Source organism: Penaeus chinensis, chromosome 3 (genome assembly GCF_019202785.1).
Source record: "Penaeus chinensis breed Huanghai No. 1 chromosome 3, ASM1920278v2, whole genome shotgun sequence".
NCBI classification, from domain to species: domain Eukaryota; kingdom Metazoa; phylum Arthropoda; class Malacostraca; order Decapoda; family Penaeidae; genus Penaeus; species Penaeus chinensis.
In genome coordinates, this window is record NC_061821.1 from 7762822 (window position 1) to 7782302 (window position 19481).

The following is a 19481-nucleotide window of genomic DNA, read 5'->3' on the forward strand; positions in this document are numbered from 1 at the left end:
TTGGAAAGATATACCAGTAATTTTCTTTCTGTCCTTGACCTCCGAGAAAGGAAAATGAGAAATGAAAGAAGAGAGGAAAAAAAAAAAGACACAATGAAAGATAAAAATTAAAAATGAAAGACAAAAGAGAAAGAAAAGAAAAAAAAGAAACGAGAAAGAAAAAAAGAAACAAGAAAGAGAAAAGATAAAAACAAAAAAAAAGAGAGAACAGAGAAAATGAAACAAGAAACAAAAAAAGAGAAAATGCAAGAAACGAGCAATCCCCCCCCCCCCCCCCCCCCCCGCGACAGACATCGCCCGCCCCGCGCCACCGACTGGTTAATCAACGACAACCACCGCGGCGACACGAGTTCCGGCCGGGATGTTCCGCATCCCCCCCCCCCCATCCCCATCTATCCTTCCCCTTCTTCCTCCCCTCCTCATCCTTTCTCATCTTCCCTGTCCACTCCCTCTCATTCTTTTCTCTCCCTTCCCCCCTCCTTCCTCTTCCTCCCTTTCCATTCCCCTTCCCTTCTCCTCCTCTCCCCTCCCCCCTTTTCTCCTCTTCCTCTCCCCTCCCCTTCTTCCATTCCCTCCTCTTCTTCCATTCCTTCCTCTTCCTCTTCCTCTCCCTTCCCTTCCCCCTCCCTTCCTCCCCCACCCCTCCCCTTCCTTCCCCAGAGCCACTTCCTTCCTGGCCGCCCGCCCTTCCTCCTCTTCCTCCCGACACGGTCTCGCCTCCCGTAGGACCACGCCCGCGAGCGCCTTCCTCCCTCCCTCCCTCTCTCCCTCTTACCTTCTGTTTACATCACGAGACACAAATGCCCGACCGCAAAATGCTCCCCAAAACAGAGAGAGGAAAAAAAAAGAAAAAGAAAGAAAGAAAGAAAGTTATTTGAAAATCCTGCGCGAAAATCCCCTCCACCCACTCCGCCTCGAACCGCGAAAAGACCAAGAGGTTAGGGCGTGAATGCGAAATCTCATCAGGGCCGCTGACGGAGGCGCTGGCGAACCGTGCTCTGCCAGAGGGATTCCGCCGCCACACACCCGGAGGAGCCGAGGAGCCGGGGAGCCGAGGAGGAGGAGAAGGTAGGTAGGTGAAGAAGAAGGAGGGAGGAAGAGGAGGAGGGAGGAAGAGGAGGAGGGGGGGGGTGGAAGTGGGAGGAGGAAGATGAGGAAGAAGGGAAGATGAACTTAACGGCAAACAGACACACGAACACATTAATTCGCTTTAATCGGAGAAGGCAAAAGACTAACGCCCTGCGCCCACGGACACCGGAAAACAAGTAGAGGATGGAGAAGAAAGTGAAGACAAGAAAAAGAAAACAAGAACATAAGACAAGAAAAATAAAAGAAAAGTCAATAAAAAAAACACAAAAAGAAAAAGGAAGACGAAAAATAAAAGCCAAAAATCAAAAGATGAAAGGGAGGAGAGAAAACAAATATGATAACAGGTGCGAGGTAGAGAATAAGAAAGAGAACTCAAGAGAAAGAAACGGCAAAAATCAACAGATGAAAGGAACGAGACAAAATAGGATAACTGGAGCGAGGTAGAGACTAAAAGCTAAAGGGAGAGAAAAGGCAAAAAAAAAAAAAAAACGAGCAACGGAGACGGGCGTTGTGACTCACCGATCATGAGCAGCGTGATGGTGACGTACTCGGAGTTGTGAGTCTTGACGGCGCCCAGCACGGTGCCGACGACGGTGCAGCAGAGGCCGACGAAGGCGATCATGATGATGAACCAGCGGATGCTCACGGCCTGCGTCACCATGAGGCCGCAGCAGGACTTGGCCTCCTCGTCGCCCAGGTAGGGGGGGCCGCGGGGGGAGCCTCGGGACCTGGGGAAGGAAGGGAGGGGGGGTTAGGCTGGGGTTGCACTTCGATGTGGGGGGGGGGGAGGTACCTGTGCGAGCGCTAGGAACAGCAATGATGATGATGATGATTGATGATTGCTAATTGATGATGATGATGATGATAATAAAACAACAATAAAATTATAATAATATTATTAACAATATCAAATGACAAGTAACAAAATAAAATAATAAAAGATTACGTGAACAACATTATTCATATATAACAACACTGCAACTGTATAACGAAGCAAGCACCCGGCGCACCCCAGCCTCCCCCCGGCCGAGACCCCAGACAGGGATCCCAGAGAGAGAGGGGGGGAAAGGGGGGGGAGGCAGAGGGGGAGGGCGAAAAAGGGGGAAAATTTCTTCCCAGGGAAAAATTGAATTCAATCCCTTTAGCCTCACGCGAGCAGAGATCTAATAACGATATCGTGGCAGACCAATCTCGCCCTTGCGGTGGGACGTCACAAGGTAGATTTCCGCGCCGTTTTTACGTGTTTTATTAGTGAAAAAATGGGTTTTTGTAAGTCAAATGGAATAAAGAAATCGTATTTAAAAACGGGTTTCATCCGGCCTTTGAAGTTAATTACAATAAATATTTTTTCTTCAGAAGTTTCACATCCAACAGTAGAGAGAAATTTTAAAAATGCCACCCAGCTATTATATATATGCATATCATACCTATGTGAGAGCCAAGAAAACAACAAAGTATGAATATCATTTCAGACGAGAAAGTTCCCGAGAAAATAAAGAAACTCTTCTCCTCACATCTCCCGCTGCCAGTCACACGCGGCCCCGAAATCTCTCCTTCCCTCTCTCTCCTCTTCCCTTCCCAGTAATTACGGTTTCTCTTTGTTTCTTGCTTTCTTTCACCTGCAGACGCGAAGGAGCGGCTCGGCAAATCTTTTCGCCACAGTGATCAAGGATTTTTTTTTTACTCTCAATCTCTTTCTATCTGACTTTCGCGTTCTTTGGGTGTTTCTTCGTTTTTCGTTTGTTTCTGGCTCTTTCTCTCTCTCACCTCCTTCTCTCTTACTCTCTCACCCCCCCCCCCTTTCTCTCTCTCTCTCTCTCTCTCTCTCTCTCTCTCTCTCTCTCTCTCTCTCTCTCTCTCTCTCTCTCTCTCTCTCTCTCTCTCTCTCTCTCTCTCTCTCTCTCTCGGTCCCTCTCTCTCTTTCTCTCACTCTCTCTCCCTCTCTCTTTCTTATTAATTTCAGTGTTATCACAGACGGATGTGACGTGCAATTTATATCCTCATGTGACGGCAACACAAGGATGTCAGATTCTTCTTCCTTTTCTCCTTTTTATCAAAATACATTCTCTAGTATTTCCTCTTTTATCATTTCTTTTCCCTTAACGTGGCAATAAAGCAACCACGAAGCGGGGCAAATATTTGCTTGAAAAGGTCCTCCGAGGTTACGCACAGTGTTGCCATCCGGATCTTCTCCCATTTTTCCTCACGCCGTTCATTTTTCTCGTCTATTTTACTACTAAAACAAAAACGAAAGACATTTATAAGAAAACGGGCAATACCCCTCTTTTAAAGGATGAGATTGACGAAGACAAAGAAGACAATAAAAGCCAAGAGAATTGGAGACAGACGGAAATAGACCTTCCTATGCGGAGACAATAGACAAGGAATTAACAATGATGATGGTGACTGACGTTCAGGAAGGAGAGATTTTCGTTCAATTCTCTCCTTCTCCCTCTACCCCCTCTTTCCTTCTCGTTCTCCCGTTCTCTCTCTCCTGTCTCCTTTCCACTCCTTCTCCCTCTCTCTGTATTTGTCTGTCTGTCTGTTTGGCTGGATGTGTCTCTTTTTCTCTTTTCTTCCTTCTTTGTCTTTCGAGCTTCTCCTGTCTCTTTCCCCATTTCTCTCATTCTTTCTCTCTCTCTCTCATTCTTTCTCTTTCTCTTTCTCTTTCTCTCTCATTCTCTCTCTCTTTCTCATTTTCTCTCTCTTTCTCATTCTCTCTCTCTTCCTCTCATTCTCTCTCTTTCTCTCTCTCTCTCATTCTCTCTCTCTCTCTCTCATTCTCTCGCTCTCTCTTATTCTCTCTCTCTCATTCTCTCTTTCTCTCATTCTCTCGCTCCCTCATTCTCTCTCTCTCTCTCTCATTCTCTCATACTTTAGCTCTCTCTCATTCTCTCGCTCTCTCATTCTCTCACTCTCTCTCTCTCTCCAGGGCACCCTAGCAACTTGCTCAAGGTCACGCCATGGCAGCTCCTCCCTCCTTCTCCCCCCTCCCCCCCCTCTCCCTCTCCCTCTCCCTCTCCCTCTCCCTCTCCTCTCGCCTCTCAGGAAACGTACCCAAACGAAGCCGGTTCAAAATATATAACACACAAAAAAAAGAAAGAAAAGAAAAAGAAAATAGTGATATCAACACGATAATCTTTAAGCTTCAATACACGTCCAAATTTCGCTGTTTTGCCAAACCATGCCTCCAAATCCCTACGAAAAAACAATAATAATGCTGCTGCTTCTGGTGATGATGGTGATAATGATGATGATGATGATAATAATAATAACAATGATAATAGTAATAGCAATTATGATGGGGATAATGATTACGATGATGATGATCATTGATGATGATGGTGATGATGATGTGAGTGAAAATGATGATAACAATAGTAATAATAATAAAAATAAAAAAATAAAAGAACAACAATAATGATTAAGATTATACCATTTGTCGTAGGAGTAAAATATTTTTTGTCCTAATGAAACATTAATATTCAGATGGCAGGTGGGGGAAGGGGTTGGGGGAAGGGGTTTGGGGAACTGATGGGCCGGGGGGGGGGGGGGGGGGCTGGTTCAAGGTCGATCAAGCGAAGGGAAGCGAAGGGAAGGGAATGAAAGAGGGAGGGAGAAAGGAAGAGAGAAAATATTAGAGCGTAACAGAAAACAGGACAAGTTGGTAAGTGATAAAGATGAGAGAGAATGAAAAGTAAAGAGGAGGAAAGGGCAAAAATCGAACAGATAAAAGGGAGGAGAGAAAATAGATAATAAACTGGTGCGAGGTAAAGGATAAGAAAGAAAACTAATAAAAAAGACAAAAATTACCAGAAGGAATTTCAAAAGAAGATAATTCCATCAGCCCAACGAGAGCGTCCATCATCACATGACTTGCGATTTCTAAGTTACTTTTCCTTTCCCTCTATAAAGCCGTTTTATAACAATCAATCAACGATAATAAAAAATTAACCCTATATAAAAAAAAAATAAAAAAATGACAAAAAATATTAATATGAGAGTTTTAAAATACGGTAAGACAAAAAAAAAATTTTTTTTTTTCTATCTGAAGAAGGAAATAGAAAATGGGAATTTTAAAACACATATCCAAAGGCAAATATAATGAGGAGGAGGAGGGCGGGGGGGGAGGAGGAGGAGGAGGAGGAGGAGGAGGAGGAGGAGGAGGAGGAGGAGGAGGAAGAGGAGAAGAAGAAGAAGAAGAAGAAGAAGAAGAAGGAGAAGGAGAAGAAGGAGAAGAAGAAGGAGGAAGAGGTGGAGAAGGAGAAAGATGAAGAAGAAAAGAAGAAAGCAAAGAAAATTAAGAACAACAAACCACAGAAGAAAGAAGAAAGAAATTAATACAGAAAAAAACGTACGAAAATAACAGAATTAGAGGACGAGGAAAAGGCGGCGGCGGCGGCGGCGGCGACGGGCCAGCGGGCTCCTCCCGACGAGGGCCCGAGGCTCCTTACGAGGTTGTAAAACACGGAATAGACGCAGACAGCGAGGATTTGGGGGGAGGAGGGGGAGGGAGAGGGGAGGGGGGAGGGGGGATGCGATAAGGGAAATAATGAGGCTTTGCGGCAGGGAGGGAGGGAGGGGGGTGGAGGGGGATGGGGAGGGGATAGGGAGGGGAAGGGAGGGAGGGAAGGGAGGGGAAGGGAGGGGAAGGTAGGGAAGGAGGAAGGGAAGGAGGGAGGGAAGAGAAATGGAGGGAGGGCAGGGAGAAAGAGGAGAAGGAGGGAGGAGAGGGAAGGCTTGACGGTAGGAGGAGCCAGAGAGAAAGAAATGAGAAGAAGAAAGCAAAAGAGAGATATACGATGGAAGGGAAAAAGGTAAAAGAGATGGAGAATTTATTTTTATAAGGGCCAATGAACGAAGTAAAAAATAATAAAGATGAGGAGAAAAAGAAACGCAAGTGAAGAATAATAATAATAAAAAAAAAAAAAAAAAAAAAAAAACGTGAAAAGAAAACTGATAATGATGAAAAAAAAACGAAAATAGATAAGAAGAGTCCATATGGAAACAGGGGGAGGGGGGGTGGGCGTGGAGGGAAGTTGGTTAAGGTAGGGGGATAGGGGGGGAAGGGTAGGGGAAGGGACGGGGGTATTGGATATGGAACAGAGAGAAGTAGAACGTGTGGTAGGGAGAGAAAGGGGAAAGGGAAGGAGAGTATGAGAAAAAGGAGGAAAGGGGGGGGGGGTAGAGGAGAGGGAAGGAATGTAAGAGAGAGAAAGAGGAAGGAAGGAAGGGGGTGATAAAAGAGAGAAAAGGAGGGAGGGCGGGGGCAAAGGGGAGGGGGAAGGGAAAAAGAGATTACGGGGTAAAGGAGTGGAGAGAGTAGGGGAGGGAAGGGGAACTGAGGAAGGGAGGACTTGGGAGGGTGGGGGGCTAAACGGGAGGGGGGGGGAGCTCTCAGCCTGGACTCGCGTAAGAGCTAATTAACAAACTTTATGTGAAAGACCAGCGCGACTTATCCGCCAATTTAAGCGCTGGTGTGGTAATCTGGTGACGCCGTGACGAAGGCGTGTAGCGGCTTAGGTAAAGTGGGAGAAGGATGGGGGAGAAGGGGTGGGAAGGGGGTAGAAGAAGGGATCAAGGAAGGGGGGAGGGGATGGAAAGGGGGGAGGGGTTATGGAGGGAGGCGGAGGAAAAGAAGGAGGAGGGGAGGAAGGGGAGTGCGGAAGGGAAGGGAGGAGGAAGTGGAGGGGGGCAGGGTGGGAAGGGGGGAGAGGAAGAGGAGGGGGAGGATGAGGGGAGGAGGAGGAGGAGGGGGAGGGGAAAGGGGGAGGAAAGGAGGGGAAGAGGGGGGGAAAAAGGGAAAGAGGGGGAAAGGAGGGGAGAGGGGAGAGGGGGGAGAGAGGACAGAGGCGAAGGGCGTGAAGTGTGGGGGAAATGGAAACGAGGTGGAGGCGGGGGTTCAGCGGTTCCCCGGGGGGCTCGAACCCACTGGGCACGCGGGCGTCCCGGAAGTCCTTGGTATCAACCACTGCCCCCCCCTACTTTTTTTCCCCTCAGCGACCCCCCTCCTTGCCCCCCCCCCCCCCCCCCCCCCGCTCTCTCTTTTTCTTCTCTCTCTCTTTCTCTTCTCTCTCCCCTCTTTTCTTTCTCTTTTCTCTCTCTCTCTCTCTCTCTCTCTTCTCCCTTTTTTCCTACCTACGACCACCCTTTTTTTTTATCTACCACTATATACTCCTTCCTCCTTTCCCCCCTCCTCCTCCCCCCCTCCCCCCCTCCCCCCTTCCTTCACTGTGGGGTTTATGCGTTGCGACATCTCCAGCGCTCTCGGGAAAGGTCATGCAGGCACTCCAGCATCGCCGAGGAACATCTGCGCGCACAAAGCAATCCATTTAAATGCGAAAAGCAATTTTAATTTTGTAAGCGAAGTTACGGGAAAGGGTTGGGGAAAAAAGGGGAAGCAAAAAAGAGAAGAAGAAGAAGAAGAAGAAGAAGAAGAAGAAGAAGAAGAAGGAAAATAAGTAAAAGACGAAGAAGGAAAAGAAGAAGGAAAATAATAAGTAAAAGACGAAGAAGGAAAAGAAGGAAGATAACAACTAAAAGGAGAAGAAAAATAAGTAAAAGAAGGAAAAAAGAGAATGAGACTGAAGGGGGGACGAAAAAGGGGAAGGAAAAAAACAGGGAGATAATAAGTGCAAGGGGGGGTCCAAGGGGGACCGGTTTGGGCGAGGGGAGAGCAAGTACAAAGCCTCTGCCCGTGGGCGTGGCTGCAGGATCAACCGAAATTAGGTTCGATGTGTTTACAAGGGCGTCACCTCCCACTTGACACTCGCACACCATCGCCCCCGCGCTAGATCCCAGCTGAGCTAAAATGCGAGCCATGTGTGACCGGTCCTGGGGATTTATTTGAAGTATGGGGGTTTTTGAAGAAAATGTCAATGTGAGTGTATGTATTTATAGGTAGGGATTTTTTGCCCTTGGTGTGTGTTTTGTGTGTGTGTGTGTTTTTGTGTGGGGGGTTTGTGTGTGTGTTGTGTGTTTTGGGTTTTGTGGTTGTGTGTGGGTGTGTGTGGTTTTTTGGCGACGTTTCAGTCCCCCCCGCCCCCCCCCCCCCCCACCACACTCTCACCCCCTCTTTCCCGGGTTTGTCAGATTAAAGCGCTGTGGCTCTCCAAGGTCGCGCGTCTCGCAAACATTTCGCTCGTTTCTTTCTTTTTAAATCGATCTCCTGGGTGGGGGTAGGGGCGGGGGGGGGGATTTAAAAAACTTCGCCCCCCCCCTTCCCCCCCCCCCTCCCCCCCCCCCCCCCACCCCCCAAATCGCTCCCCACCCCCCCCCCCCCTGTCTTGAGGGAACGGCAGAGCGGAAGAAGGAACATCACCTCGGAACGTGGAGAATGAGTCTCGTGCGGCAGAATGTGGTCAGAATGTGTTCGCTCGGGGCCGCGGAATCCTCCCGGCCTCTCCCCTCTCTCTTCGCCCTCTTTCCTCCCCTCTGCTTCTTTCCTTCCTTTCTTCCCCTTTTCCTTTCCCCCTTTTCCCCCTTCCCTCTCTTATTTCCCTATTTTTCCCCCTTACTCTACTCTTCCCCTCCCCCTTTCCCCTTTCTTGTTTCTTACTTTCCCTTTTCCCCCCCTCTTTTTCCCTCCCATTATTCTTCCTTTTTCCTTTTTTCCCTTTTCCCTTCCCTCTCCTCTTACCCTCCTTTTTCCCCTTCCCCCTAACCCCCTCCCTCTCCCCTTTTTTTCCCTCTTCCTTTTCTCCCTTCCCCCCCCCCCCCCCCCCCCCCCAACAGCTTTCTTGCCCATGTCTTTCAGTATTTTAACTTCTTTGCGCGTGCTTCTGTATTTTCTGCCCAGTTTGTCTGTTGTTTCGTAATTCTCCGTTTGTCTGTTTGTTCTGTGTCTGTCCTCTTTTTATCCCTTTTTTAAAAAAATAGGGGAAAAAGAGGGGGAAAAGGAGGGGAAAAAAAAAGAAAAAAAAAAAGGGGGGAGAGAGAGAGGGGGGGGCGGGGGGAGGGGAGAAAAAGAGGAAGAGAAAAAGGAGGGGAGAAAGGGGAGAGGGGAATTGAGAGGGGGAAGGAAAAGGGAGAAGGAGAGGGGAGGAAAAAGAGGAGAGAGGGGAGAGAGAGGAGAGGGGGGAGGGGAGAGGGGGAAAAAAGAGAAGAGAGAGGGGAGGGGAGAAAAAGAGAAAAGAGAGAGAGTAGGGAGAAAAGAGAGAGAAGAGAGAAACTAAGGGGGGGGGGGCCGAAAAATAAATCAGGGGGGGAGGGAAAGTTTTGCACCCTTTCCCTTTAAACTTTGTCACCCGGAGATAAACAATAAAGAAACGCGAAAAATCTTTTTCTTCTCCCTTTACCCCCTTCCCCTCCCTTCTCCTCATCCTCCCTTTTTTACTCCCCCCTCCCCCCTTTCCCCCCTTTTTCCCCTCCTACCCCCTTCCCCTCCCCATCTTCCTCCTCCCCCCTTTTTCCCCTCCCCCTTCCCCTCTTCACTTTCCTTTTCTCTCTTCCCCTTCTCCTTCCCCCCCCTCCTGTTCCCTATTCCTAAGTTGTGATTAAGTTTTATATTAAAAAAAAAAGATTAAACTGCTTTACTGACGATGATGATGATAACGAATATATTATTGATAACATGAGCATCAAGAACGGAGAGGAAGAAGAAGTTAATAAAGAAGACGAGAAAAAGCGAAAGAAAAGGGAAAAAGACAAAGACGAAGATGACGAACTAAAAACAACGAAAAATATGGAAAAAAACACCAATAAAAATTATATATATCATCACACATGCAAGTCATGAAAGAAACTCGGAACTTTTTTTTTCCAAATACGAAAAGAGAGAAAGCTGAGGAAGATAACAAATAAATAACAACAAGAAACAAGAAGAAAAAGAAAATGTCAAAGGAAAAGCCCAAAGACATGAAACCGAAAACAGAAGAAAAAAAATGAAACAATGAAAAAAGTAAGAATCAAAGACAAGGAGAAAAAAAAAATGGAAAGCAAAATACGAAATCGTGAGAAGGGGAAGAAAAAGAAGGGGGGGGGGGGGGGGGTAAGGAAAGGGAAACGACGATGGAGGATAAAAAAGGGAAGAAGATGAAGGGGAGATGAAAAAATGAAAGAAGAAATAAGATAAAGAAAGGGAAGAAGAAAGGAGTTTAAAGAAAGGGAAGCAGACGAAGGGGGGCGGGGGGTAAGAAAGAGTAGGAGGGAAAGAAATAAAAAGAAGAAAACACGAAAAAAAAGTAATGAAACCAAGCTCCCCTTTTCCTAGATGCCGTTATTTTCACCTCTGCCTCGCCATTAAGTAGTGACACCTAGCTTCACAACTTTTAATAAGAGTTGACCCCTGGGGTAATACCCTACCTTCCCTCTCCCCTTCCCTCCCCTCCCTTCCTCTCTCCCTCTCCTCCTCTTCCCTTCCCTCTCTCCTCTCTCCTCTCCCCTTTCCTGCTCTTCCCATCCCTCTCCCCTTCCTTCCCTCTCTCCCCTTCCTTCCCTCTCTCCCTCTCCTTCCCTCTCTCCTCTCCCCTGTCCCTCCCCTTTCCCCCTCCTCCCTCTCTCTGTAATGGCAAAGGCAGCGTCGCTATGCCAATAAAGTCACTTAATGGTGTTTTTCCCGGATTCTGTGATCTAATGAGATGGAAAGCGGGAGGGAGAGGGAGGGAGGAATGGAAGGGAGGAGGGAGAGGGAGGGAGGAATGGAAGGCAGGAGGGAGAGGGAGGGAGAGAGGGATGGATGCATTGGGGGAACTACCTACCTATCTATCTGTCTATCTATCGAGTTATACACAAACATACACATCTCCAAATGCGCGAACACACACACACACACACACACACACACACACACACACACACACACACACACACACACACACACACACACACACACACACACACAGAAAAAAAAAGTCTTACACATACATCCGTCCCCCCCAAATAAGGTACTATACATGTTGAATTTCCTATAGACTGCAGAAACAAAAGACGATCGTAAAGTCTCACTCGGATCCCAATTTAGGAGGATCCGACCCGCTATCCGGGGAACGTATCTCCCCCAGGGTAGGAGCAGGGGAAAAGAGGGGAAAGAGGGGAAAGAGGGGAAAGAGGGGAAAAGAGGGGATGAAGGAAGAAGGGGATTTTCGATCTTCTACATAAGGGGGGAAGGGGGGGGGGATTTAAGGGTAAGGAGAATGAGAGTGAGAAAGGTTTGAAATCCCCTTCCTGCTCTCCTATTTTCCCCTCTCAGGCGTATCCCCTCTTAATATATTCTTTTCTTCTGTTTTGTTTTTTTCCTTTTTTCTCTCGAAAGCTAACGGCACAGCTGAGTTCAATGCATATGCTTAACATAACATAATGAAGGGGTAGGTGAGAAAAAGAGGGGGGGGGGGAAGACGTGAGTGAGAGTGGGAGAGGAAGAGGAGAGGGAGAAGGAGAAGAAGGAGAGGGAGAAGGAGAGGGAGAGAGAGAGAGAGAGAGAAAGGGGATGAGGATGAAGACAAATGGGAAGTGAGAGAATGAGAGGGAGAACTTGGCAGGATTTAGATAACTTGTCTTTTAATCTGAGACATTCCGACAGGTAATGCCAGCAGCTGCGAGCGCGCGCGCGCACGCACACACACACACACACACACACACACACACACAGAGAGAGGGAAGGAAGGGAAGGAGGGCGGGAGGGAGAGGGAAAGAGGGAGAGAGGGAGAGAGGGAGAGAAAGAGGGAGGGAGGGAGGGAGGGAGGGAGGGAGGGAGGGAGGGAGGGAGAGAGAGAGGGAGGGGGAGGGAGATGGAGAGGAGAGGGAGAGGGAGAGGGAGAGAGAGAGAGAGAGAGAGAGAGGAGAGAGAGAGAGAGAGAATAAGAGAGAGAGAGAGAGAATGAGATAGACAGAGAGCGAGAGAGAGACAGAGAGAGAGAGAGACAGAGAGAGAGAGAGAGACAGAGAGAGAGAGAGAGAAAGAGAGAGACGAAATGACACCAAGCCAAAATAATCCCACAAAAGACAAAAAGATAACGAATCAAGGGACAGAAAGAAAGAAAGAACGAAAGAAAATAATAATAAAAAAGTGACATAGTACCCCCGTGGAACCCTCCTTGTGACATGTGTTTTCACTCCCGTTCCCAGCATTCCTTGCGTGCTCGTGACGTCATAGCTACTTTCCCGCCTTCTCGCTTTTTCCTTTTTTTTCAAATTTGTTTTCTTTTTTTCTTTTTTTTATTCGAAAATTCAATAAAACGACAGCATGCCTTGTGCAAGCATACTTGGTTCACAGATATTTTTTTTGTTTTTTAACTTTCCAACCAAAGGAGTTAAAAACAAAAAAAAAAATCTAACGGCCAGAAATTTAAAACATCAAACAAATAAACAACAGAAAACAAACCATACACCAACAAAAAAACAACAGAAAACAAACCATACACCAACAAAAAAACAACAGAAAACAAACCATACACCAACAAAAAAACAAGAAAAACAAATACACAAACCTCCCAATACATCGTGCTTTCCATTACACCATCAGTTAATTTACAAAGGCCCTAAATCGTCTCAAATCTGACCTAACAGCCAACCACGCCCAAAGAGGTGACGTATAGGGACGAAAATCGCAGGCACGCCCGCTATCTCCTACGCCCTCGCCTGAGTTTGTTTCCTTAATCTGTTTTCAAGATGGAAAAGAAATACGGTCGGTGCCTTATTTAAAAGTATTCGTGCGTGACAAAGTTGCATAAACAAGGAACAAAAAAAAAAAAAAAAAAAAAACAAGTAAAGCAGAAATGCCCACTATGAATCTCAATCAACAAATACTTTTTTTTTTTAAATAAAATTCACCCAAATGAAATGCAAACAAACAAACAAATAAACAAACGCATCCTTAATCCCAAAAGTCCGAAATTGAAACAAATAAAAGGGGAAAATTACATCTCTTTTCCTTCCCGCGGATCGCCATGCAAACGCTTCGCTCATTATGGCTGACGAGAGGGAGTCTGCACGGGCGCCCAAAGGGGGAGGGAGGGAGGGGAGGGAGAGGAGGGAGGGGGGGAGGAGGAGGGAGGGAGGGAAGGAGGGAGGGAGGGGAGGGAGGGAGGAGGAGGGAAGGAGGAGGGAAGGGGGAGGGAGAGGGAGGAGGGGAAGGGGGGGAGGTGGAGGGGGGGGAGGGGGGAGGGGGGAGGGAGGGGGATTATATAATATATTATTTTATGTCTTCAATATAAAGAGGACTCTCAAAGTTTAAGCCTATTTTCTTGGTTTATTTTTCTTTCCACTATTTTTTGTTTTTAGTTTCCAATTATTTTGGTCACTAAGGTGTATATATAGATACCTTATAAACTTTTGTTATTCCAACAAGGATTATTTTGCAATGGCTTCTTTTTTCTATTTGTTTCTGCTTTGAACCTTTCGTTAAACCTTCATTATGTTATACTGCTTTACGTTATATGATTATTCTTGTCTTTATTTTTCAAGATTTTTAAATTAAGGAGGGTTTTCTGTAAGATTTATTTTCATATTATCTGTTTTTTTTTGTCAATCTTTTATTTTCCTTGACATTTATTAATGTAAATTTTTTTCAGCAACCTATAACTCTTTTATTTCTGAATTATTTGTGCTTGTTGTTTCTGTTTGCCTCTCAATTTTGTTTATCTGACGATTTTTTTATGCTTTTAGTTCATTAGTATGTATCCCCGTTTGTTATTTGTATTTTATTTTAATTTTATTTTTTTTCTACTTTACTGACTTCCAATTGGTTATTTATTATCCTACTTAAGATTATAAGTTTTTGACGGACATCTTATTTTATTACTAATTATCTTAATCTAATTGTTTTCTTTCTTCTTATATCCTTTGTTCTTGCTCTATTGTTATTACATTTTCTTTTATTTTCTGATACCAATTACTCACTAAATTCCTATTGTTATATGTTATAATTCTTTTTCGATTTCCTAACTGTAATTTCTATCCTTTCAAGGGTGTTTTCTGTAATTTACTTTGTTCTTTTACATGTTTATTATCATATTTTATTCTCTTTATTTTGAACCTATTCATAAGTTAACCACTAATTGTACTTGTTTCTTTTTACTTTCTGAAACTCTTCTTAAATGTCTAATCCACCTAAAAGTTTAATTTTTGATACGTTATTTATTATATTGCTACAGATCTTGTTATCATCATCGCTCAGTTTTTTATTTATCTCGGTTCTTTCTTTATCAACGTATCGCTCCCTGCTTTTCTTTCTTTATTGCTTTCGTAATCTGAAAGTTACGTTAAAATAATGACAGTCTGAGTCCATCGAATTTATATCTGCTCTTTTTTTTAATATTTCCGTATTTTATTACAGTTTCCATAATCAATAATACTATTTTGTGGATCCTATGACTGTTTTTGATCCTGATTCGTTATCGTTTGTATTCTTCTTTTTAATTACTTCCATGCTTACTTATTATGGTTGTTGTTTCACTACTTTGCTTGTTTAAGAAATTAAACCTCATATTTTTCCTAACATTTGTATCAACTTCTCCAATTGTATTTTAGCCATTTTTTTTTCCAGTTGTTATTTGTTAACTTTATTCTTTGTTTGCTTATACTTTTTTTCATTTTTAGTTTTTCTTATGTTTTTTGTGATACTGACGGTGTATAACTTTTGAAGTTATTAGTTCGTATGTTTATTATAGTTTTTATGTATGATTTGCCGTTTTAAATCTTTCGCTTTTATTCTTCTTCAGCTAAGAGGGATGGGTATCTGAGTTTTTCAAAGCATCTTTGCAAGTCACATTCTTTAGTAATTTTTTTAACCCTGTTTAATCTTATTCTGTTGTCTTTATAGGCTTATTTACTCAATAATTTTTTCTTTATTGTTTGTTTTTGTGTTCCATTCTTTATATGTTATATATTTTATCTTTCATAATCTGTTTTATCCCTATTCTAACTTTTCCATAATTTTGATTACCTTATTTCTATTATCTATTTATCTCTTTCTTAGTTTATCTTTTAGTTAATTAGTTTAATGTTGGAATTCAATTCTGTCTTCTTATATAAGGTTTCGTGCCATCTCCTTTTTCATTTATAATCTTTTTTTATATTGATAACTTTGATTATATTCGCACAAAAAAACAGTCTAATTTTTTGTTCTCAACGAGGAAGGAAGGGGCAGATTTAATTTTATTCTTTTATCGACTTCTAAATGCTGTGAAGGTATATATTTATTTGATTTTTTGTGGTATGTTAGTATCATTTTAGAATCATTTAGACAAAAAAAAATCTTATTTTACTATTTTTGTTGTTCATTGGAATACTTTCGGTTCGATTATCTTATTTCAAGGTTAGTTTAGCATACCTTGTTATATCTGCACTCTATTTAAAGTTGGTATATGTAAGTATGTGCATTTCACCATTTTTTCATTGCATTCTTGACGCCGTTAGAGTTACTCTAGGTTTTTATGTTTTTATTTTTCCCTTATGTCTTTTTCTGTAATTGTTAAGCTTTATTTTTAGTTCTTCTATTTTGGATTCTTGTACTTCATGTATTTAAATATTATTAATTATTACTGTGTTCTTATCTTCTCATAGCTTCTTTCGTAGGTATTATGATATTAACTTGTATCTTTTGCTTTCGGACTTTTGATTCTTACTACACTATTTTCTTTTTCATTCTTCTACCTATTTATGGTATTGTGACTTATAGCATGTTTTACTACAATTCCATTAGTTTTGTCTAATTTTATTCCCGTGGCTTTATGATTCTATTTTCATATTTTTAATTCGATAAATTGCCTACTTAGAACTTTGCGTTTGTTTTCAGTGTTCATCTGCTATAGATGCCTGTAATTTTAGTTTGGAATCGAAGTATTAGCGTGCTTTCACACATATTATGCTTATATTTATTCCTTCTAACATTCGTTCATTTTTCTTTTTTATTATTTCATTTATTCGAGTTTCTCGTTATCCTTCTGTTCGTCTTTATCTGATTACTATAACGTCTTGTTGGCCTTGTTATCTGTATTTGAGATTTATGTTTTCATCTTTATTCTCTTATGGAATTGCTCTCTGTTTCAACAAGGTCTTCTCTCTTCTATAGTTATCTTTGGTTTGATTATATTTTTTTTCTTTTGATACATTGTCCCATGTATCTAACTTCGTTATTTTGTAGTTTTATCTTGGTATTTATCTCCCTTTTTTTCATTTTTCATTCATAACTGGACAACACACAACATTTCGTTAATTTGTTATATCTATGTACTTATATACTCTTAAGTTTTTCATGTATTTACTAACGTTATTCATTTTTATTCATTAATTTCCCGCTCTCCGTTTCATCGCCTACAATTTATGGTCTTTTTGTATATTGATTCCAATTTCATTTCTGTTTTAGGGGCGAGGTCTATAAGTCCGCTGGGTGCTCTATTTCATTTTTTAACTATTATTTTTAATCATTGTGACCATGGTGGTTTATTCATTTTGATTTTTTATTTTTCAACGGTTCTTCTTTCTTTATTATTTATAATATTTTTTCGTCATTATCCGATCCTTTTTTTTATCCGGTGTTCAATACTTTTTGTATTTAGAGTTCTTTTCATTCATGCTTTTCATAATTATTATCAATCTTGTCGTTTTAGTTTAACTGCACAATCTTTCAATCTTACTATCTTTTGGCGTCGATCTTTTTTTATACATTTCGATATATTTTTTAAATTTTCTAGCTTTGTGATACCTTCTGTTTCGTATATCTGTGTTTTGATATGTTTTACTCGTTTAATTTTATTGTATTGCGATACATTCGATTTCAAATCGTATGCTTTGCGTCAGTTTTTTGTTTAATTCATTCCGTTCTTTAACTGAATAGCATGACCTTGCTGGCGAAACATTTATTACTTTTAGGGATGTTACAAAGGAGGAGGGAGGAGGGAGAGGGAAGGGAGGGGGGGGAGGGGGAGGAAAGAAAGAGTGAGTGAGTGAGTGAGTGAGTGAGTGAGGGGATGTTGGTGGTGAGTGAGTGAGTGAATGGAGTGAGTGAGTGACGCGACGGAGCGTGGTGATAGTGAGTGTGTTGTGTGCGTGAGCATGTGTGCGCACATGCAGCCGCTCTTGCGAGTGCGTATGTATATGCACGTCTACATCCGTGTACACGTACATACCTGTCGCACAGACAGACACACACACACACACACACACACACACACACACACAAAATAAATTTAAAAAATGAAAAATTAATAAAAAATAAAACAGAGAGAGGCGAGACAATAAGGCCAGGAGCCCCAGAGGCACAATCACGGAGGAACACAATCAGCTCTCTGAAAGGACGTCATACTTTCCCTTAAGATTAATCTTTGTTTCTCTTAAGAAAAAATAGATAAATAAAAATACACATTAGAAAAAAAAAAAAAAATCAAAGGACTCATAACCATAGAGTATACATTCCAAAGAGCCTCCGGCCAGTCGGAATAATAATACAAAACGAAAACAAAAATCTTAATAATAACTTTTTAAGAACCGAACCCGCAGAGAGAAAGCCTTGAGAGAGAAGAATAAATATAAGGTAAAACTTCCCTTTTTTTTTCCCCTAATCCTTGAGGAAACAAGGTTGAGGTTGCGGTTGGCTGGAGGGGGGAGGGAGGGGGGGAGAGGAGGAGGGGGGAGAGGAGGAGGGGGAGGGAGAGGGGGCCAGGAAGGGAGAGGGAGGGGTGGGGAAGATGGGGAAGGGAAGGAAAAGTACCTTGTAACCTTGCATTATTCTAATATCTACAGGGAAGTCGCTTCACTACGTGCAGGGGGGGGGGGGGGTCTAGCAAGGACGGTTGTAGGACAGAGGGAGGAAAAAAACAATAATAATTACGGCGATATTGAAAAACAAGTGAAACTATTGAAACAAAAAATCCAGAGAACCCCACAATTTAAAAAAAACGATATCCACACCAAACACCGATTCAGAAAACAAAAAAATCCACTTTTCTTCGAACATCACCACCCGCGTTCTCCCTCCCCCCCCCCCCTCCCGCCGCGACAGTGCAACACATTATCTATTCAGCGCCAGAAGTGCACGCGGTAGAACCAAGGGAGCTGGAAGGGCGCAGGAAGGGAGCTGGAAGGGCGCAGGAAGGGAGCTGGAAGGGAGCTGGAAGAGAGCTGGCTGGACTTCAGAGAGCGAAGCCTTGAGGCGATACAAATGGAGCTTTACTTTGAGGCGGATGTAAGGTAGGAAGGAGCTCTTGGCCTTAGTGGAGTGGAGGGAAAGCCTTTGGTTGGGATGGAGGAGAGGAATAGGAAGCGGGAGAGGGAGAGGGAGAGGGAGAGGGAGAGGGAGGGGGAGGGGGGAGGGGGGAGGGGGAGAGGGAGAGGGAGAGGGAGAGAAGGGGATGGAGAGGGAGAGAGGGGGATGGAGAGGAGAGGGGGATGGAGAGGGAAAGAGGGAGATGGAGAAGGCGAGGGAGATAGAGAGAGAAAGAGAGCAGGCAAACACAAATATCCATAAAAAAACAAACACAGAGAGAGTGGATCACAATAATCACCAAACCCATGAACAAACGAACACAGGCGCGCGTGTGAAACGAGCAGAGCGTGACACAACGTCCCAGCTGGTCAAGTGAAACAGCGAAATAGGAGAAGCATCTCCCAGCTGATCGAATGAAAGAGCGGAGGAGCAGCATGTATCAGCTGATCGAGTGAGAAAGGAAGAAGAGCATGTCCCAGCTGATCGAATAAGAAAGTGGAGGACCAGGATGCATCAGCTGATCGAGTGAGAGCGCAAGGAGGAGCGTGTCCCAGCTGATCGAGTGAGAGAGAGGAGGCAGGGCAGGGCAGAACTGAGCACGAGTGAGGGCGCGCATTCCAACTTAAGGAGAAAATCCTGCGCCGCTGATTAATAATCCTCATTATATACCCTTAATCGTATAATAACTATTTAGCCCGTTTTGATTGTAAGATGAGACGCGGGTGAGTTGAGAGAGGCGGGCGCCGTGACAGAATTGTATTTGTTTGAAGAAGTTTTATTTACTTATATATCTATGTATACATCTATTTACTAATTCATTCGTTTCTAGAGAAAGAGCATATGAAAAATATAAATATCACACACACACACACACACACACACACACACACACACACACACACACACACACACACACACACACACACAGAGGGAGGGAGGGAGAGAGAGAGAGAGAGAGAGAGAGAGAGAGAGAGAGAGAGAGAGAGAGAGAGAGAGAGAGAGAGAGAGAGAGAGAGAGAGAGAGAGAGAGAGAGAACTAAAAAGAAAAAGAGACAAAGAAAGAATAAAGAATAATACAAAAAAAGAAAAAAGGAAAATATAAGCAAGAGACAGCTTTCGAGATAGAGAGAGATCGGACGACAAGCGCGACCGAAGCCTGGCGTTCCTCGCGACGATGCCCGCAGCTGTGCCCCTCCAAACGTGCATCCAATGGCCCTCTACATCAGTGAGCTTTACGCCCGGTGGCACC

General features: G+C 43.6%; 1 protein-coding gene across 1 annotated transcript in view; it reads right to left on the reverse strand.

The window, feature by feature from the left end:
* The window catches only part of LOC125038981, a 10052-nt gene extending 8239 nt beyond the window's left edge, over positions 1-1813 (reverse strand). Inside the window, exon 1 of the mRNA XM_047632702.1 lies at positions 1609-1813. Within this exon, the coding sequence (XP_047488658.1) occupies positions 1609-1750 (142 nt within the window). The 5' untranslated portion in view covers positions 1751-1813. The remainder of the gene's footprint in view (positions 1-1608) is intronic.
* Between the last annotated feature and the right edge of the window lie 17668 nt (positions 1814-19481).